This window comes from Tamandua tetradactyla, chromosome 15 (assembly GCF_023851605.1).
Source record: "Tamandua tetradactyla isolate mTamTet1 chromosome 15, mTamTet1.pri, whole genome shotgun sequence".
In the NCBI taxonomy this organism is placed as follows: Eukaryota; Metazoa; Chordata; class Mammalia; order Pilosa; family Myrmecophagidae; genus Tamandua; species Tamandua tetradactyla.
Genome location: NC_135341.1, coordinates 203,641 through 226,383, shown reverse-complemented (window position 1 = coordinate 226,383; position 22,743 = coordinate 203,641). Strand labels below are relative to the sequence as shown.

The 22,743-nt window shown below is 36.5% G+C and overlaps 1 protein-coding gene and 1 long non-coding RNA gene across 3 annotated transcripts in view; one reads left to right on the top strand and one right to left on the bottom strand.

Moving 5' to 3' along the window:
• LOC143656894 (uncharacterized) overlaps positions 1 to 22,743 on the bottom strand; it is a 176,835-nt gene that overhangs the window by 2,814 nt on the left and 151,278 nt on the right. For both annotated transcript variants that reach the window (XR_013162620.1, XR_013162619.1), the window contains exon 7: positions 17,829 to 17,963. This is a non-coding gene — a long non-coding RNA (uncharacterized LOC143656894). The remainder of the gene's footprint in view (positions 1 to 17,828; positions 17,964 to 22,743) is intronic.
• LOC143656890 (uncharacterized) lies at positions 899 to 20,872 on the top strand. The gene is given in 8 exon segments (XM_077128641.1): positions 899 to 1,571; positions 3,278 to 3,363; positions 7,867 to 7,993; positions 14,013 to 14,108; positions 14,592 to 14,683; positions 15,128 to 16,365; positions 16,367 to 16,404; positions 16,407 to 20,872. Coding segments are annotated over 7 exon segments (2,100 nt in total). The 5' UTR covers positions 899 to 1,571; positions 3,278 to 3,351; the 3' UTR covers positions 16,904 to 20,872.

The window sequence follows — 22,743 nt, the reverse complement described above, 5'->3', positions numbered from 1 at the left end:
CATACAATCTATCAGAGTATACCATTGAAGGCTAACAGTATCATCATATAATACATCACTACTTTCAATTTTTAATCATCATATAGTTGTGTATTCATCACCATGATTAGTTTTAGAATATCTGCATCACTTCAGAAAAAGAAATGAAAAGAAAAAATCATAAATTCCATACCCTTACCCTCTCCTTATTTACCACTACTATTACAATCTACCCCAATTTTTTGCCCCTCATCCCACCCATTATGTAACTATTTATGTCCTTAAATTTTACTCATTTGTTGGGTAGATTATTTTTTATTAAGGTGCATCCATGGAGATTTAAGCCACCCAGTTATGGGTGGGATTTTAATTAGGTTGCTTTCATGGAGATGTGGCTCCATACATTCAATCTGGGTCACCTACTGGAGTCTTTTAAGAGAGAGTCAATTTAGAAAATGCTTCAGAGCCAACACAGAGAGAAACACTTGTGCAGAAAGAAAATAACCCTTGGGAAGCTCTCTTAAATCCAGAATCCATTTGAAAGGAGTATCAAGGAGAGAAAGCTAGCAGACATAACCATGTGCTTTCCCAGATGGAAGGGAAACCTCACACCTCTGGCATGGCAGGCAAAAATTCTGCCACTGAGCCACCACTGCACTACTGTAGATTGGTATTAAAAAAATTTACAATACCAAATCTTTGCTAAAGTGGAGAGCAACTGAAACTCTCATACATCACTGGTAAAAATGCAAAATTGTACACAAACTTGGGATAAGTCTGATAGTTGAAAAATTAAACATATATGTATCATATATATCATATGACCAAAATTTCCACACCTAACCACTTATCTTAAAGATATGAAAACCTAGGTTAGCAAAAAAGCCTGTATACAAATGTTTATAGCAGTCTTATGCATACTTGCCCCAAATTGGGAAATGATCTAAGAATCCTTCAACTGGGGAATGGTTAAACTGTGCTACATTCATACAATGAAACACCACTCAGCAACATTATACATACAACAAGGATGGATCTCAAATACATAATGCTGTGAAAGATGTCACATTCAAAATGCCTCATTCTGTATGATTCCATATATATGACACTTGCCTGCCCATGCAAAAAAAAGCAAATGAATATATTTTTATTTGAGTATATGTTTTTTTAGCAAAAATATTTATCTTAAATATACTACACTAATGTTCACATCCTTTAAAGTGGTGGTTGATTCAAGACCTTTTATAGATGAAGAGTAGTAGAGCCCTTCTACCTGTAGATTCTCCAGAGTATTTACACAGCATATAAAAATCACTAAAGAGTGAATTCTCTGGGAAGAGACATATAGGTTGACTTTTGTATCTTAGAAGGATTAAAGGATATGTGCATAATTTATGTAATTTGATGGTAATGAAGGTGTTAAGGAAGGCATGTGTTGATTATATGTATCTTTAATCTGAATTATGAGAGTATGTTTTGATTATAGATGATCACACTTTCAACTGCATTAAAGGAGAGTCCTCCATGAAAATGTTACCTTTTCCAAACTGATAAAGAACCTCTGGGTGTGGAATTTGATGAAAGCATCATTAGTAAGTATTGATTTACTTGCATTTTTGGCCTGTTTGGGCTCTGTTTTAAAAGGAAGAGAATTTTAAACAAAAAGGAAAGTCCTAGTTTACTTTCTAATTATTGAATTTGTCTGCAGGCATTTAGGCCCAGGCTATTTGCGGTCAGGTTAGGCTATAGTGGACAAGCACTTTATCTAGATTCAAAATTCATTAGTACTGTTCTCAGGGAAACTTGCCTAAAATCATTCAAGGAATAAATTCATGAATTTAGACTAGTAGGAAGCACAGACAAATGAACTAATACATGAATAATGACAAATTTTATGAGTGACCTGAAGGAAAGGAGCTCAGTGTTTAAACCTGGCTCAACATCTTAGTCATCTCTGTGTGGAGCAGGGACAAGGCAGGACATGATAAATATTGTTCTCTGTAAATATATATTGATGTGAGTAAGTGTAGGTTATATTGGACTGTAAACAACAGGTGAGCCAGAAATTTTGGGGTTGTGGATTCAATTTTATGAAAGTTCTCACATTGGAGGGGAGCCTGGGTGTGGGGCATAACTGAGAACAAACTATATGAAATGGAGATTTTCACATTAAGGTGCATCATCTGATTATTGAAATTAGAGGTGGCATTCAGGTAATGGTATAAGCCTTAAGGAATTTGAACTGGGAAGCAAGCAGAAAAAGTTTAAACTCTGGCTGTGTCTTTTTCTAGCCATGTACTTTTCTAAGATTACAAACCTTAAAAAAGTTTCTGGTTTTCTAAGGTTCCTGAACTTCTTTTCATTTATTTTGTTAAATAGGTAAATCTGCCTAAATCAATATGGTTAATTTAAAGATTAAATAAATGTAATTCTCCAAACACATTTAATACAATGTTGTTTATGTGAATTCAGGAAGAAATGCAAAAGTTAATCTGACTGTTTTCAGAAAATATCATCATTTGTCCATGAAATCATTTTATAATTATTAACAATGTTAATAAAAATTTAAAACATAGAAGATCTTCCACACTTATAAATTATGAAATGAAAGATGTTACAACTGAAAACTATTAATATAACATAAGATGTCACTGCCATTTTACTAATTTCAAAGTGAGGTGTGGGTTTTATTCCAAACTCCTTAATTCTATTTAATTTGAACCTCCTGAACCTATCAGGATTGTGAGATGTTATGACACATGTGCATATGTGACTTTTTGATGCAAGGGATATTCAGGAATATATAAGTGGAACAATTCCTTGATAATAAATTGCATTGTTTCTTTGTTATCTAAATGCAGAAGGATGAGATCATAAGTAACAATTAAAAGAGACATTTAATGTGGAAGAACCAGGAAAATTTCAGGCAAACATCCTCAGAAGGATATCTACAAGGCAAAGTAGGACAGGGGTGAGAGTTGAGAGGATGGGGGTGGATATTTCAGAAGCCAGATATATTGATAGCTGAGAAAATCCACAGTGATTTCTCCGGATGTGGAGACCAATGTTTTGAGACAGGAAGGGAATGGAAAATCTTTGAAAACCATGAGCTGATGAAGATATAGATCTCAATGATTTTCATCTTATCTGTACAAAGAAGTTATTCTCTTAGAGCATATTTCATGTTCCTCCTTATTGGATTGGGGTTATTCCCAGGTGGAGGATTAGGAGTCATGAGAGTTGTGTCTGGAAATCAATGATAAGTCCAGAAGCTAATAGCTTCTTTCTACATTCTCAGTTTTGCTTATCTAGTGCTTATCTTGTTGTGAGTGTAAACCCAGAGGAAGGCAATTCTCAGCTGAGCTGTTGACTATGCAGCCACTGGTGAGTAAGAAATACTTCTTTTTACTGAAATTAACTGTGTATTTTTAGCAGATGGGCATAGATATTTGTGCTAGTTTGAAAGGATTTATGTGCCATGGAAAGCCATGCTTGAATCCTAATCAATCTTGTAGGAGAAATGGTTTCTTCTAATCCCTATTCAGCACTATGTGTTGGAAACTTGATTAGGTTATCTTCACACAGATGTGGTCAATCATTTGTATGTATTACACTTGGTTAGATGGAGACATGTTTCGACCCATTCTGTATAGATCTTGATTAGTTTAGTGGAATCTTTTAAATGAAGAAGCATTTTGTGGAATGCTTCAGAATGACATAGCCACATGAAGCAGGAAGTCCACCAACCAGTGACCTTTGGAGATGAAGAAGAAAAATGCCTCCCAAGGATCTTCATGAACCAAGAGGCCTGGAGAGAAAACTAACAGACACCACATTTGCCATGTGTACCACCAACTGAGAGAGAAATGCTGAATGTCATCACCTTCTTGAACCAAGGTATCTTTATCTGGATACCTTAGATTGGACATTTCTATAGACTTGCTTTAATTTAGGCAATTTCACAACCTTACAACTGTAAACTAACAATTTATTAAATTCTCCTTTTTAAAAGCTGTTCCACCTGTGGAATATTGTATTCTGGCAGCTAACAAACTAGAAAAATATTCTAACCTCATTTAGAAGCTATTCAAGGATCTGAGCTAAATTTATATTTACCCTGGCTTATGGAATGGTGATTGTTCAAGTTTGCTGTTTAAATTTCCAACCTATAGTACTGAATAAGGATTAGAAGAAGCTGTTGTTCTCACAACACTAACTAGGATTAAAACATCATTTTTGCTTTTCTAGGCACATAAATCCTTTCAAACTGGCAAATTCCACCCTCTGGACCCTAAAAAAGACATGTTTTCCCCATATAAAAGGTACATTCATTCCATTACAATGTCAGAGAACCTTAAACCATTTCAGTAACATTACCAATACAATACAAGGTTAAAACCAGTAAAAATCTCATAAAAGTCAGCTACAGGCTAGGACAGTTGTAAGGCAAAATTTTCTTCTGGGTCTGGACCTGTGAAACTCAAACAAGTGAGAAACTCAAACAAGTTATCTGCTGCCAACATACAAAGGAGAAACAGTCATAGGATATATGTACCCATTTCCATAGGGAGGAAGGAACACATGGGTCACAGGACCCAAGCAATCTCAAAAACCTTAGAGCAAATTCCATTAGATTTCAAATCTGAGAGTCATTTATCTTTGAGGCTTTAGAAAGCAGCAGTCCCATTCTTCTACATGCCTATGCTTGCCTCTCTGAATTCAACTTTGGGAGACACTGGAGAGGCCACCTTTTACTCACCTCCACCCTCTCTAAGCATCAGGGCCACACCCAGCCTCACTGCAAACTTTAGGGTACACACTCAACCCCTCCATGTGGTCGCAGTCCTACTCTCGTCAATGCCCAAAAAGTGTGCTGCACCCTCTCCCAGGCCTGAGGCATCACCACTCTTCCACTGCAATGAGGTAGAAGGCCCATCCTCTTCCTTTGGGGTAGACTCACCCTCTCCACATGCTTGGATGGGTCTACTCTCCTAGCCTGAGGCTTCTTGACTTCAGACCTCAGCCTCCATGATTCTACCTTTGAAGTTATTTTTCCTCCAATGTGTCCCTTCTCTGTCCCTCTCTGTTCTGACTGCCAGTGGTTCTTTTTACATAGCTCCTGCAACACTTTCATTGGCTTTCTATAAAATAGTCTCGGCTCATGTCCATCAGACATAAGAAGTTTCCACAAATCTATCTTGGATAACTTCATGTCCAACCCTGGCTTTCTCTGAAATAGCTGGCGGTTTCCACATTTGGTTAAATCTTCATGTTGGGCACTATTCGCTGAGGTCTCCCTTTCCAGAAGCTCAGAATTTTCCAGAAAATCAACATCTGATTTCTGTGTACCCAGGCATTCAGTTTTCAGCTTATCGCTTTCCTGTTGCATTTTGCTCTAAGCTGCGAGGAGAAACTAGGTTTACTTTAACATTTAATTTGGAAATCTCTTCTACTAAGTTACCAAGTTCATGGGTTTTAAAATCTGCCTTCCAACCAAATCCACATGTCAATTGTGCCATATTATCTGCCATTTTAAAACAAGGATTACCTTTTTTGCTGTTTGCAATAAAACATATCTCATTTCTGTCTAAGTCCTTATCAGAAGTATCTTTAGAGTCCACATTTTTACCAACTGTCTCTTCAAAGCATTCTATGCCTTCTCTATCAAGCTACTCACAACTCTTCCAGAATCTTCCCCTTATCCATTTTAAAAGCCACTCCAACATATTTGGTATTTGTAAATTGTAGCACCCCACTTCTCTGATGCCAAAATCTGTTCTACTTTGCTAGCTGACATGATGGAAAATACCAGAATCAAAAGAATGAATTTTAAAAGGGGAATTTAATAGTTGCTAGTTTACAATTTTAAGGTTGTGAAATTGTCCATTAATATGTGTCTATGGACATATTTTATGTCCAATCTAAGACATCCAGATAAAGATACCTTGGTTCAGGAAAGCTGATGACATTCAGCATTTCTCTCTCAGCTGGAAGGGCATATGACAAACATAGTGTCATCTGCTGGCTCTCTTTCCAGGCCTCTTGCTTCATGAAGCTCCCTGGGAGTCATTTTCCTTCTTCATCTCCAAAGGTTGCTGGCTGGTAGACTCTGTGGTTCTCTCATCCTTCTGTCATGGCTCTGTACCTCTCTTATTGTTCTCAATAGGGACTCTGTCTGAAATGGCTTCTTTTATATAGGATTCCAGCAAACTAATCAAGACCTAGGCTGATCCATCTAATCAAGTTTAGCACCTACTATTGATTGAGTCATGTCTCTGTAATGATAATCTAATGCTTCCAACCTATGATAATGAATAGGGATTAGAAGAAACCATTGCTCTCACAAGATTGATTATGATTAAAACATGGGTGTTCAAGGGTACATCAATCATCTCAAACTGGCACAGTGATCATTCCTCAATAAGTAATCTTTCCAGCACAAGTTTGTTGTAGACACCATTAAGACTCTGTATTCACTGGAGAACTGAGAGAGGTTTGTTCTCATTCAGCCAAGGTCCTCTTTAGAGAAATAATGTACTCATTGATCCTGTTAATGCCTGCAAATGTCTTAGATTACAGTGAGCTTAGTTGGTAGAATTGAGTAATAGCAAATATTTATAGTTGGTAGGGAAGCTGGTGTTCAAGAAGTGAGTTCATCGTACAGAATTGCAGTTGCTAAGATGGAGGATTTTGCATTGTTGAGAAGCAAATGTGAGGACTATTTAATAGAAGGAAAAGAGGAATCATTTATTTTCCTCAAATCATAATTTCATAAAGTTTTAATATTGTATATTTCTACATTTTTAAAACTTTCAAAATGGATACCTAAAATTTTCCCTTTCTTTTGTTCTCATTGCTCTTTTCCCCTTATTTTAGGAATTTATTCAAATTTTGTAAATAGAAATAATGAAAAGAATTGTTGTTTCTTCAATGTTAGCTTGCAATCAGGAGTATAGTAGGTAGAGTAAAATTCATAGCCCTGAGAAATTCTGTGATGAATTTGAGAGAGTAGAATGGCTTGAGGGCCTTCTTTTATTCTTGAACATGAAGAGGAGGTGAAGATATTAAAGAGAAGGTGAACATGGGTTTTGAAGATCCCAAGGAAAATTGAGTTCGAATGATCTCATATCACTGGAATTAGCAGTTAGGGTCATCCTTCAGTATAGGAGTTTCAGGAGTCTGTGAAGTGAGCCAATGAGCCATACTTGTATTTTATGATAAATACCTGCAGTAATGGAAAATTTAATGAGGCAGCATACACTGTTCCAATTTATCCATGTTACCTATTTATTTCTGTGGAATGCTATACTTAACTGCAAAGTTTGCTGCCATTCTATTGAAAAATATAGCTATTATTATGTTCAGATGCAAAGTACTTTACACATAAGCTCATTAGATCCTTCAAAATTTCAAACTGTTTGTGAAATGATGTCATAAATGAGAGAAAACAGGTCATCTGAGGCAGTAATATAACTATAGTTATAAAAGTAGCAACACATGGATATTCATTGTCCTGTGATGACTCTGTATATTTACTTGAAATAGGCAGAAAATGTTTTTGTTGTTATAAATGCTGAAATGCAAATTATACCTCACCATCTGCAAGTTCTAATGACCAGTTTATTGGGAAATGTCAAGATTATATTAGACCATGTGTTTTTTGAGATTTTTTAAAATTATTGAGTCAAATAAACAGTGTGTATATGTATGTGTCCATACCTGTGAAAGACAGATTGCTCAGTATTGAGAATCATCTGACTTGAAACACAAATGCAGTTTGAGCTGTCTTCAACTGTTACCAATTCCTCAGTGCTATGCTCCCAATCATTGTACTCTGAATATTGGCAGATGTCCCTTTCTGAACACTTGTATCTCTGATGTGTTTAGGAGTTAGTGAAATTGAAAGATGTAGTTATAGAATTTACTCAGGCAGAGTGGGTCATGCTGGATTCATCCCAGAGAAGGCTGTTCAGAGATGTGATGCTGGAGAATATCAGTCATCTGCAATCAGTGGGTGAGTATGAAACTTACCTATCTAATCCTCTTAAGAAGTGTCTAGAATAGCTTGTGTATATTGTTTTAGATTTTACTTTATATTCACATTCTATGTTATTTCATAACATGAAAAGCTATCTAAGATTTTTGTCTCTTTACTTACTACTTATGTCCAGTTTTCCCCCTGACTAAAATATAATCTTTGTGAACACAAATTCCATCTGTTTCTTTTACTCAATTTTAAACACTCAGCACAATGTTGAGAATACAATGAGTATTTTCTATACGGATAAATAAGGAGATTAAATATTGTGCTCTAGGGATTTTGTGTGGATTCAGATGATAGTAATAACACAACAGGCATATCATTTTCCACATTAACTTAGAATTTTCCAAGGGAACTTATTGTATTACTCAGGGTTCTCCATAGAAACAGCCAACAGAAGCTATCTATGAATACGAGATTTTATAAAAGTATCTCACACCAACTATGTGGATGCATGAGTCAAATTTTATAAGGTAGGCATTAGCTGGCAACTCCAATCAAGGTCATCATTGAACTCTCCAGGAGGGGCTGGATGGCTGAAGAAGACATGGAATTTCTCTCTATTCCTTAAAAGTCTTCAACAAATTGAATTAAATCCAACTGATTCAATTCTCTCTTTGTGGAAGACATTCCCTTATTTGATAATAGATGTAAATTAGCCATAGATGCAATAAACTAAGTAATGATTTAGTAAACCAGCCTTCAATTTATTAATCAGCCATAAAATTTCTTTGAAGTAATGGTTATGCCAGTGGTTACTTGACCAGAAAACTGGGCACCCTCACATGGCCAAGTTGACATATGAACTTAACCATCACAATGTTTTTGAATTCTTTGTGAAAATCATAATGAACTATCATGGAAATCTAGAATTTTTCTTGTCTGAAAATATAGTGTTCTGCCATCTGTTCTTGAGCTTGGCTCAGCAACCAGAAGTTCTCAGTGTATTTGGGCACAAGATCAAGATTTAATACTTTGATGGTGAAAAATGGTCAATATTCTATGCTCCAGGTAACTTTCCCCAGGCTGACCTTCAACAGTTATATTCCTTTTAACTCGTGATAGTGGTTTGAAGCTGTATGTACTGCAAAAAAAGAATATTCTTAAATCTAATCCATTCCTTCACATGTGAACAATTGTTTGTATTAACTTTTGACGAGGTTGCGTCAGTTAAGTTGTGTCCTTTCTCAAGCAGGATGGGTTTTCATCTATTACTGGAGTCTTTTATAAGAGAATAAAGTTCAGAGGAAGGGAGAAAAAAAGCCATAGCTATAAAATTCTGAAGTTGATGAAACCTTGAAGAAAAGAAGGAAATCAGGAAACAGCATCATGTATCTTGCCATATGGCAAGCTAAGGAACAATAGTTTCCAGTTGTGAGTCTCAGAAAGCCACAGTCTTGGGGAGAAAATGTTGCCTTGATGATGCATGAATGTGGACATTTTCCAAGGCTCAAAATGATAAACTAATAAATTTCCATTTTTAAACCGACCCATTATATGCTATTTGCTTAAGTAGCCTAGGAAGCTAAAGACAGAGTTTGGCCCATGCATTTGATGTGCTTTTGTTGCATATACCACAAATGGCAATACAGCTTCAGAATGGGGTAATTGGTTGAGGCTGGAAGGATTGCGAGGTCATTTATAGAAATGTCTGCAATATCATTAAGAGAGCATTCAAAGATGTATGGATGTAATGTAAAGGTATTTCCAGTAATGCCCTAGAAGGAAATGATGATGTATTATGGAGACAGGAGGAAAGATGATTGATGTCACTATTGAGTTCTGATATTGTGTGGAAGACAGATCTTCATTCATGAACTTGGATATTTAACTGAGGCAATTTCCAAGAGAAGCATGGGAAATTCAGAATCCTAATTGCCACTTATGTTAAATGTGAGAGAAATGTGATAAGCTAAGAACTGAAGTCATGGGCTTAAAGACACCAGATATTGGTGATTTAGAGAACCCTAAGCTTCTGGAAAGTGAGCCCCCAGAGAATAGCCCTTCATGTGAGGGTTTAATTAAAAATGAGAAAAGTCAGCAATTCTGTTCTACTCAAGATTGGAGATGCAGTTATCCAGGAAAGCTTTGTGGAATGTTGTTCTGTCTGATGGCTTGGACCTCTGTGTACAACATTCATAACTGACAAGTTGTTTGCAAAATCTGCCTGAATAACTACTGGCAGCCTTGATGAAAATGAACAGATTATAGGAAAAATCACTTCAAGGGTAGAGCCATTGAAGCTGAGGTCTGGACCAAAGACATCTCAGGCAAGAACGTGGGCCTGGCAATATATGTAGAAAGTGTGCATCTTTTTCACAGCTTGGAGTGTGTTGGCCTCACCCCATGTTGAGTACCACCCCACTCTTTCAGATGGTGGAATCAGAACCCATCAGTATTGTAGAATTTCTCTCTGCCACCTCACTGTTCTGAGAGGTTTGTGACTTTTCCTCAAAGCTTTCAGAGTCAGACCACAAACCCAAAGTCCTGAAATGTTGGAGATTTCACTCCTGTGTTTATAGAAAGCATGGCTGTTGCACAAGCACTTGGGAGGGCTGAAATTGCCACTTTATCAGTCTTGGATGACAAAATTTCATTATGTTATGTGATTCTCAGAACTTTAAATGCAAAGGAGTATGCCATGCAGGGTTTGGAACCATAAACTGTGCTTTCCTTTCACCTACCAATCAAATGTAAGTGTTTATTTTATGCTTGCCACTCCATTGTACATTCTTCTCTAGATTTCACAGGTACACAAGCAGAGGGCACTTGTGCTACAGGAAAGACCATACCCATAACCAATTTTGATTAGACTTTGTACTAAGCAATGCTTCTGAAATGGCTTAAATTTGGGGAGGATATTTTAATGGAATTAAATTATTTTGCCTATAGAAAGAACAGGCCTTTTTGAGTTGCAAATTGTGGAGTATGGTTGTTTGAAATTGTATGTACCCAGAAAACATTTTGTTAACTAAAATCCATACCTGCGTTTTTTTAAATAGCTATGCTTTTATACCAATTGTAAATATGACCTTTTGGTAGGTTCCTTCAGTTAAAGAGTGTACCACCCAAAAGAGGATGGTACACTCTATTCCTATTACTGACATACTTTATGAGAATTTTATTAAGAGAATAAAATTCATACAGAAAGAGAAAGCTATTTGAAATAAGCTGAAATTATGAAACCCAGAACAGAAGAAGATCCAGTGATCCTGTTTGTGTCTTGACATATGACAGGCTAAGGAAACAGGATCAACAAATGCCAGCTCCAGAATGCCACAGTGTTGGGGAGAAAGCATTGTCTCAACTGTACTTTGATTTGGACATTTTCCTGGCTTCAAAACCATGAAGAAATAAATTTCTGTTTTAAGCCAACCACTTTCATGGTGTTTGCTAAAGCAGCATAAGAAGCTAGAATATCACTGTGCCTATTTGAAAATATTATGTACTCCAGAAAAGCCATATTTTAATCCTGACCCAATCTTGTGGAAGCATCTATTTCTTTGAATCTGACAATAGTGTAGGTTGGAAATTTTTATTAGATCATCTCCATGGAGATGTGACTCAACCCATTCCAGGTGGGACTTGATTATTTTACTGGAATCCTTTAAAAGAGAGAATCAGAGAATCAGGAATGACAGAAACAACAGAGCCAACAGAAACTTCACAGTAGAGCTGACAGTTGCAGGCATATGGAGAATAGGGATAAGATGTCAATCAAGGCAGAACCTGGAGAGAATCCAGGGAAGCCAAAAGATGAAAGCCAGACCTGGAGAAGTAAAGTGAGGAACACTCACTGGATCAGAGGCTGAAAGCAATGGAACCTGAATCAAGGGACCAGCAGATCCCAGCCACATGATTACCCAGCTGACAGAGGTGTTCCAGACACCTCTGACTTGAAGAAATGATGTGCATGTCATTCCAAAGTGGAAGGAAATCTTTCTTTATACCTGGGAGGCAGAATTTGAAAATGATGAAATTGGACATTTAGCAGAAGAAATTTCCAAATTAAATATGGAAAATGCAGCATGCATGGCTCTTCCTTGAAGGTTATAATAAAATGTGAGGGAAAAGAGATAAGTTGAAAACTGGACTCTTGGGTACAAAGAAAATGAAATTGGTGTCCTGGAAAAGTTTTGGTTTCCACAAAATGAGACCACTGTTAATTGGGTCACATATGAGAATTTATCCAAGCATGGAAGTAACTCAGACATTACAGGAGAAGCAAGGATTGGAGAGAGTATCCAAAAAGGACTTGTGATAGGTCCTTTTGTCTAATCACTTGATGCCAGTATATTTTAGAGAAAATGAAAAAAGTGCTGTGGAATCTGTATAATTGGGACCATTGCCTTTCTGGTATAAAGGGGATAATGTAGAGGGAAAATGTCTTCAGAGACAGAACCACGGAAGCTAAAGTCTGGAGACAGGAAAACTTGGGCCAGGAATTTGGGCCCATCCATACATGTGGAGAGGGTGCATTTGACCTGGAAGCAGAGGGCAGACCTTCTGCTTCATTGTTCAGGAAGTGTTGTGCCACTTCAGGCCTTAGAATGGGTGGAGTCCATTAACTACATATTGGCAGGAGCCCACCTGACACACCATTGTTCTGGAGGGGTTCACCATGTGCCACCAAGATTGCAGAGATCCTGGGGGCTGCTCCAAGCATGGAGAAGGTGGAGCTGAGAAAAAGATGTTGCTCCTAAAGAAATTCAGTTTTGCAACAAACCCAGCATTTGGAGAGAGAACAGGGCCACTTCATAGGCCCTTGGAAAGGGTGGGAATGCTGCTTTCTAAAACCCAAAGGATATATTCCTCTCAGAATTTTAAATCTAATGGAGAATGCATATGGGTTTCCAGAACGGTATGAATACAGTGGTCCCATTTTATTTTTATATATCTGTATAAATATATATTTTTATATATAACAGTGGAAACATGTATCCTATGACTGTCCTCCTTTTGTATATTGGCAGCAGATAACTTGCTCTAAATTTCACAGGTCCAGAGCCAGAGTGGAATTTTTACCTTAGAGCAGACCATGTCTATAATTGACTTCATTGAGAATTTTTACTGGCTTTAACATCTTACTGTATTTGAATTGTTACTGAAATGGTTTAAGGCTTTTGCGATATTGTGATGGAGTGAATGTGTTTTATATATTGAAAACACATGTCTTTTTGGGGGCCCAGAAGTTGTACTGTGCCAGTTTGACAATGTCATGTACCCTAGAAAAGCTATGTTTTAACCCTGATTTGATCTTGTGGGAGCAGCTATTTTAATCCTGATTCAATAAGTCTAGGTTGGAAATTTTGATTAGATCATCTCCACGGAGATGGGGCATGCACAATTGTGGGATTGACTTTTGATTAGATGGAGATGTGACTCAACCCATTCCAGGTAGGTCTTGATTAGTTTACTGGAACCTTTTAAAAGAGGGAATATTATGGAGAGAATCAGAAATGACAGAAACATCAAAGCCAACAGAAATTTCACACGAGGTCTAACCCAGAGGCAGACACATGGAGAATAGGGACACAGATATTTGGAGATGCTTGGAGCCCAGTAGATGTTGCCATAAGATGGTAAGCAAGGCAGAACCTGGGTAGGGCCAAGGGAAGCCAAGAGATGAAATCCAGCCCTGAAGAAGCAAAGTGAATAATATCCATAAGAACAGAGGCTGAAAACAATTGAGCCCAGGAGCAAGTGACCAGTAGATGCCAGCCATGTACCTACCCAGCTTACAGGTGTTTTTGACACATTGGCCTTTCTTTAGCAAAGGTAATCCTTTGTTAATACCTTAAGTGGGACACTTTCATATCCTTAGAGCTGTAATCTTGTAAATTATTAAATTCATCTTTATAAAAATATTCCAGTTCTAGTATATTGCATTCCAACAGCTTGCAAACTACACAATCACCTTCAATAGACTTCATGATAATATATTGTTAACTGCACAGAACTCAAAATTTCTTGTATTTTTCACCATAAACAGGATATCAAGTCTGTAAATCAGATGTAGCTTCAAAGTTGGTTCAAGGGGAAGAACTGTGTGATGAAGGAATTGGATTTTTTCAAAACCAAAATTCAGGTGAGCACTTCCTAGGAACATATATTTAGGACAAGGAGGAACCTTGTCAATGAGTGACTCAAATATCACCTGTAGATTTCTGTAAGTTTTATTTTCTGAAATGTACATGTACATATTGGAGAAATTTCCTCAGTTCAAAGTACCAAATACTTATCACTCTGTATTCAAATGTCATTGGCTTTGGCAAAATAAATGTCTATGGACAATTGGATTTAAACTTTCACTTACAGCCCTTTTCTCATCCTTGGCTTCAATGCTTTTCCCTGTCTTTACCTCCCCAACATATTTTTGAAATAATTTTTCTTATAATTAAATCTTGAAAATATTTTCTAATTGATAGAGTCATATAAGGGTTTCTATTACTTCAAGTAATCCTTAATTTGATATTCTTTCTCAGATAACTGTCATTTTAGAAACAATTATATTGCTATGTATGCTACTTCATCTTCCTAATACTGGTCTAGAAATTAATTGGTTTTTCAGTTTTTTCAGGCAGGGAAGATAGTGTTAAAGAACAAGAAATGCTATCTGTGCATCATATCTGCAAAAAAGACATATCTGCCATCATGTCATTGGTAAGCATTATGGCTGTAACCCTGGTCTTCCAAATAGATACCTGGAAGTGGAATAAATTAAAAATTCAGTACAATCACTTAACTGTAAGTTGGTTTAAGTGTGAATCCAAGAAAAGTCTGTGATAATTTGAATATAGAAAACAATTAATTTGAGCACAATAATATAACCTTCCTTATATATAAAAAGATAATTCTATAAATACATACAGCTCATCTACTCAATCTCTGAAACATTATGAAGTCTTCAAGACTGATTAGAATGTTCTGCAGTTGAGTAACTACAAAAGAGTAGATTTCTGTACATGCAGAAGAATATAATGATTCATAAATAACATGGGAAATATTTTAATTGGAGATTGTCACTGACTGGTTACTTTAAAATTCAGATGTACATGGATTGATATCTATGGACAAGCCTCTTACATTTTCTCCTCTACTTCCTAGAAGCAGAATTCTCATACTCAAAACAATGGTATTATATGTAGTAAATTGCCAGAAGATTGTACTCATAGTTCCAGAGTGTTTCAACATGTATTAACTCACAAAGGAATGAAATCCTGCTTCAGCAATCTATTTGGAAAAGCCCTCAATGATCTATCATCTTTTAATCAACAAGAGAATTTTCACCCTGGAAGTAAGTCATATGCATCTCATCTAATTGAGAAATCCTTTTTTCAAAACTCTGGTCGTACACATTACAATGGAACTCATGTTGGAGTGGAACCCTGTGAATATCATCTATGTGGAAAAACCTTTACTAAATATTCTGAATTGACACAACATGAGAGAACTCACACTGGAGAAAAGCCATATGAATGCCATCTATGTGGGAAAGCCTTTGCTCATTCTTCTAGCCTTAAACAACATGATAGAACTCACACTGGAGAGAAACCATATGAATGCCATCTATGTGGGAAAGCCTTCACCCGTAATTTTATCCTTAAACAACATGAGAAGACTCATACTGGAGAAAAACCCTATAAATGTCACCTATGTGGGAAAACATTTGCTCATTCTTCTAGCCTTAAAGAACATGATAGAACTCACACTGGAGAGAAACCATATGAATGCCATCTATGTGGGAAAGCCTTCACCTATTATTCTACCCTTAAGCAACATGAGAACACTCATACTGGAGAAAAACCCTATAAATGTCATCTATGTGGGAAAGCCTTCACTCATTCTTCTAACCTTAAAATACATAATAGAACTCACACTGGAGAGAAACCATATGAATGCCATCTATGTGGGAAAGCCTTTGCTTATTCTTCTAGCCTTAAACAACATGATAGAACTCACACTGAAGAGAAACCATATGAATGCCGTCTATGTGGGAAAGCCTTCACCTACTATTCTATCCTTAAACAACATGAGAAAACTCATACTGGAGAAAAACCCTATAAATGTCATCTATGTGGGAAAGCCTTCACTCATTCTTCTAGCCTTAAAAAACATAATAGAACTCACACTGGAGAGAAACCATATGAATGCCATATATGTGGGAAAGCCTTTACTTCTGTGTCTAATCTTAGAGTACATGAGAGAATTCACACTGGAGAGAAACTGTATGAGTGTCGTCTATGTGGTAAAGTCTTCACCCATTGTTCTTACTTTAGAAAACATGAGAGAACTCATACTGGAGTGAAACCCTATGAATGCCATCAATGGGGGAAAGCATTCAGTTTGTCTTCTTAGAGTGCATGAGAGAATTCACACTGGAGAGAACCATATCAGTGTCATTTATGTGGTAAAGTCTTCACCCATTGTTCTGTCCTTAGAAAACACAAGAGAATTCACACTGGAGAGAAACACTATGAATGTCATTTATGTCAGAAAGTCTTCACCCATTGTTCTAACTTAAAAATACATGAGAGAACTCACACTGGAGAAAAACAATATGAATGCCATCTATGTGGGAAAGCCTTTACTCTCAGGTCTGATCTTAGAGTGCATGAGAGAATTCACACTGGAGAGAAACCATATAAATGTCATCTATGTGATAAACCCTTCACTCATTCTTCTAGCCTGAAACAACATGAGAGAACTCACACTGGAGAGAAACCATATGAATGCCATCTGTGTGGGAAAGCCTACAGCCAATATTTTAACAGACAACATGAGAACACTCATACTGGAGTGTCATTTATGAATGTCATTTATGTCAGAAAGTCTTTGCCCATTATTCTAACCTTAGAAAACATAAGAGAAGTCACACTGTAATTAAACCTTAGGAATGTCATCTATGTGGGAAAGCCTTTACTCAATATTTTAACTAGAGACAAGTAAGTGCCTATTATTCTAACCTTAGAAAACATAAGAGAAGACACACTGTAATTAAACCTTAGGAATGTCATCTATGTGGGAAAGCCTTTACTCAATATTTTAACTAGAGACAAGTAAGTGCCTTTCTCCTTAGCATTCGGCCTTGCTAAAGGACAATCAGTTTTCAGAGTACCCAGGTGAAGGAGTGCATGTGCAAAAATTGAATCCAAATATAGTAATGATTCCATACTATCACATTATTTATAACACTGAATACAAATTGGTCATTCATGTAATATTCACTCACTCCCCCCTTAACTAAATTCAGACTTAGTGTCACAAATTTGACTGATGTGGATTTATCACATTTAGTCTCTATAATGGGATTTAAACTTGTTCTCCCTTAATGGCATGGTATTGACAAGGTAATTAAACAGATTTTGAAATAATTATTGAATGTATAGATTTTATATATAAAACTGGAATAACAATGTAAAGAATGCCTGGTCTGTTCAAAATCCCAATGGTTATATCTTCATCATATTTATTCCTTAACACAAAATACACCAGTGTATGTTTCCTCAAAATAGGAACACTCTCCTATTAGCTACACAAACCCAAATCAGAAAATGAAAAGATCCAATCCACAGCTCATTTTTGAATTTTACCAATTGTCCCTAGAGTGGTAAAAGGTTTCCTTGTCCATTTCAGCTCATGCTTTTCAAATTGGAATTGTTCCTGAGACATTCTCTTGTGTGCTTGACACAGTGGAAAGCACATATAATGCTAACTCAAGTCTTCCCATGGCTTCCTCCTGAGCATACAAAGGCCTAAATTCCAACTGCCATAGAAACAGAACAGACTGAGTGCTAAAATATCTTACCTTTGTTGTTTTCAAATTGTGCCATCTGTGAAGGCTTGGAGTGTGCCATCTTGGGAAATTGTTTCCCTGGTCCTCTCTCCAAGTCCCTTTGGAATTCTTCTGCACCCCCTTCATGTGACCTTGGCCCTGCTTTGACTGGGAAATACAAACACAGTGGCATATAAGAGCTGTAACAGAACCCTATCAACAACAAAATCTTAGATGAGAGAGAAACCAGTCTTCATAATCTCAAGAACTTAATGGCCCAAATAACAAGCACAAAAGTACAAGCCATATTAATAAACAAGAATATGGCCATGCAAATGAAGAAATTAAAAAGAGATGTAAAGACTGGAACAACAACTCACACATATTCAAGCAAATCTAAACCAATTCAGAGATGAAGGAAAATGTATATTAAAGAATATTAAGAAGACACTGGGTGAACATATAAGAAGAAGTTGAAAGCCTGGAATAAAACTAACAGAAAGGCACAATAGATGAGATTAAACATATGTTAGAGGCAAACATCAGCAGTTTTGAAAGAATTAGTAAGAAGAAAGAATTAGTAAGAATTAGTTGTATAAGGCAGGACATCTGAAATAAAAATGAGAAAAGAGTACATAGAGGTAAGAATGGAAAAATTTGAGCAGCATATCTGGGAATTGAATGATAACATGGAGCTCACAAACATACATGAAATGGGTTTCCCAGAAGGAAAAGCAAGGGGAAAATTGGCAGAAAGTATTTTCAAGGAAATAATGGCAAAAATTATTCCCAAGTCTTATCAAAGAAATAAAGATACAAATGCATTGGAATCCAAACAGAATAAACCCTACTAAACCCAGTCTGAGACACATACTAATCACAATGTCAACTTCCAGAGATAGAGGATTTTGAAGGCATTAAGAGAAAAGCAATTCATTACATACAACAGAACTGGAATTAAATTAAATGCCAACAATTCTGTAAATAAACCCACTACTGTCCCCCATCCATGAGACATGACTTCCAATGGTATGAGCCTCTGTAGCACTGTGGGACATGATAGCCAGGGATGATCCTTGCCTTGTCCTCATGAGTTGAGAGTTATTAAAAGTGGAGAAAGAAATGAATTAAAATAAAGTTTCAGTGGCTAAATCTTTCAAGTTTGGTTGAGAAGTCATTCTGGAGGCTATCTTATGCAAGTTGTATCCAGATATTTCATGTTACCAGAATATGCCATAGTAAAAAAAACAGTATTCCTGAAAACTCTAGGGAATGACCTTATGCTCTATCTAAGTCTATGTAAAGGTTTGCTTAGTAAGTTCATTTTCTCAGAAAATTAAATCCTCCAGATTGATCATAGGCAAGATAAGTCCCAAAACTCATAAGTACCAGTCACTCCAGGAAAATAACCAGATTAATTCATCTATCCCAGAAATCCAGCACCCCTTTCCAGCAAGAAAAAATTAAAATGGCCCTTTCTCAGGTAGCCCTGAAGAATGAAAATAAATGAGAAGAAAGAGGTATAACTGAGAAGATAGAATTCATTAAACGATTGTAATTACTGACTCATAATATAGACATTTCTTTATAGAGTATAATGTTTTAGAATAACCAGAAGAAAGTACCTGAAGTTGTGGAATTGAAATCCAGTAGCTCTGATCTCTGATAATGATTGATAAGTATATTGCAAAGAAACAGTTGTCTGTGTGAATCTACTTCAGGATGTTTTGTTGTTCCACTGACTCTCTTACTATAATCAGTCAATACAACACTGTCTTAGTTAGCCTACCTCAATTGTAAGTCTTAAAATTGTATAGCTTGCAATACTAGTGGTCAGTAAGAGGGAGGAATAATATGTATGAGATGTTTGGGATTTTCTTTTTCCTTTTAATTTCATTTTCTGGAGTAATGCAAATGTATTAAATATGATCCTGCTGGTGAATACACATCTGTGTGATGATACTGTGAACCATCTATTTAATACTTTGAATGGCTTTTATGGTTTGTGCAGCTATCTCAGTAAAAACATAGGAAAAAAATTACATGCCAATTTCTTTTAGGAAACCATAGAGGTGAGATGGTACTGGAATGATATATTTAAACTACTGAAAGAGAAAATATGTCACCAAAGAATTCTTCAACTGACAAAACTCTTCAAAATGAGGGAGAGTTTTAAAATATTCATTAAAATACAGAAGCTGGGAGAATTCATTAGCAAGATTCCTGACCTGCAAGAAATATTAAAGGGCATTTATGCCAGTTGAATAGTTTCCATAGCCAGAGGAGAATTATTTACCAGCACATTCCATGTTATAACTGATTTCTATTAGTCTTTGCGCTTAATACCATTACTGAAATTATTTAAGGTTTTTGTGATATTGTGGTGAAATAAATGTATTTTGTATATGGAAATAAAATGTCTTTTTTGGGTCCAGATAGTTCAGTGTGCTGGTTTGAAGTTGTACCCCAGAAAATGCAATGTTCTTTTTATCCATTCTTATAGGTACAGACATACTGTGATAGGACCTTTATGCCAGGTTATTTCAAATAAGTTGTGATCCAACCCTTCCAAGGTGGATGTTACAGTTTGCTAAAGCTGCTAGAGTGCAATATGCCAGAAATGGGTTGTCTTTTACAAAGGGATTTATTGTCACAAATGACAATTCTAAGGCCATGAAAACAACCAAAATAAGGAGCCAAAAAGATGATATCTACTCAGAATAAAGGCAGCTGGCACTGGGGTTCCTCTGCAACATGAGAAGATGCATGGCCATGTCTTCAGTCCTCTTCTGGCTTCTGGTATCAAATAGCTCTTTCAGCTCCAGAGGGTCTGTCTTACTTCTGCTTGGGGCATTTTCTGTCCTAGCTTTCTCTCAGTGTGTGAGATCTCTTAAAGGATTCCAGTAAAGCAAAACTGAATGGGCAGTAAATGAGCAGGGTCACATCCCCATAGAAATAGCCTAATTAAATGCTTCTACTCACCATAGGTTTTATTCGCAATATTGGATTGAAAGAGCATGGGTTTTGTTAAGTAAAATGAGGAACATGATGTATACACTTACTTTGCTTCTCTTTTAAAGTCCCTTTATGATAAACATGAAGTTTTGATTTATAGCTGACTATGTATACTTTTAGAGAAGCATTAGAAAAAATGTAGTGTAACTAACAAATAAATTTGCTTGTTTCTGTAAATAATATGTAAACTTTTTTCTAAGAATAAATACAACCATGACTAGCAACATCATAGTGTTGTTTAAAATCATGCAGATCAGTATCAAGATATAACATGGAATGACAGAAAGAACATTGTTGTCTTTAGGAATTTTATAAAATCTCTAAATATATAAATGACATTTCATGCATATAAATTTAGTAACAGAAGTATATTAGCCAGGGTTCCCTAGGGAAACAGAACCAACAGGAGATACCTGTAAATATTTGATTTTATAGAAGTACCTCAGGTAGGGATGCCAAAGTCCAAACTCCTTAGGCAGGCAGTGAACTGACAACTCCAATGAAAGCCCTCCATGAACTCCCCAGAAGAGGCTGGCCAGGTGAAGGGGAGATGAAAATTATCTTCTCTATCTATGCTGTAGACTCTGCTTCTCCATAAAATATCCTCAAATGATTGGATTAATTCTAGCTGATTGGACTCTCTCTTTGTGGAAAATACTACACCAGTCAGCCATAGATGCCATCAGCCATAGATGTGAACCAATGACTGATGATTCAATAAGCCAGCCTTCTGGCTTGTTAACCAGCCATAAAATGTCCTTGTGTTAAGGGAAAGTTCAGTACTTGTCTGACCAGAAAACTTTGCTCCAACACCTAATCAAATTGACACATGAACTAAGCATAACCATCCAACATTGATTAACTTGGCAGCTATACACATCACACATCACCTTAAACCATATTTAAGTTCTGAATAGAACACAATAATAGACATATGCTTCATCTAACAATTCCAACTCTCATGTACAATCAGAAAGAAAATACATCATTCCAGAAAAGAGCACAAGTTCTTGGCTAATATTCACTCCTAGAACATCAATACTACAACAAGAACAATGCAATTTATGTCATATGATAAGGAGATAAAATAGAGAAGGAAACAAAGTTATTTGACTTATGTACAAATACAAACATACAATGAAGCAAGGAAGAAATGTTCATACCATTACAGTTCTCATTTCTGTAACTAGTCACATAGGTGAGGTTCATATTTATCACTAACTTCTTCCACTACAAAGTGCATGCTCCCTTTACCCTCAGCAATCACTTCAGCTGAACATGTTCTTTACCTGGTGTGGTGACCTAAACTTTCATTCTTGAAGTTTCTGGGCCATTGGTATTCCTGGATTGGGTTCTTGCATTTTTACATTGACTTTCATCACAGGACATGGTAATAACAAAAGAAATAACCTAATGGATTGCCTGATCCAAGGAAAATACATATTTACCTCCCTTGTGTAGTTGCGTCCTATTTCCTCAGAACAAGATTAATCACCCCAGACAATACGGTAATACTCTTCCTTGTCTGTGGATTCAGAGGGATGAGAAACCCAAAAGGAAAACAGGTGGCAGTCTTAACATCAAGTTCAATGGAATCATTGTTGTGTCTCCTAGTAATAACACTCCTCCTTTTGGAACTAGACTTGGAGAGCTGCAAAGCTTTATGTTGGAGGGAAAGGAATAAAATTTTTTCTAGTGGCCCACTATGGGTGATAGTGAGTGGTGTCACTCTCATTTCCACCCACTGATTCCTGAACCTGTGAATACTTGCTATAGAGAAAGAACAAAATGTATTGAATGCGATTCAGAGCATACCCAACTTATAGAGAGCATTGCCACAGTTATGCAAGGTTTTTGCACATAGTTAGTGCTGCAATTGAATCTTTCAAGACCATCCCTCCATTCTATCAACCCAGCTGCCTCTAGATGATGG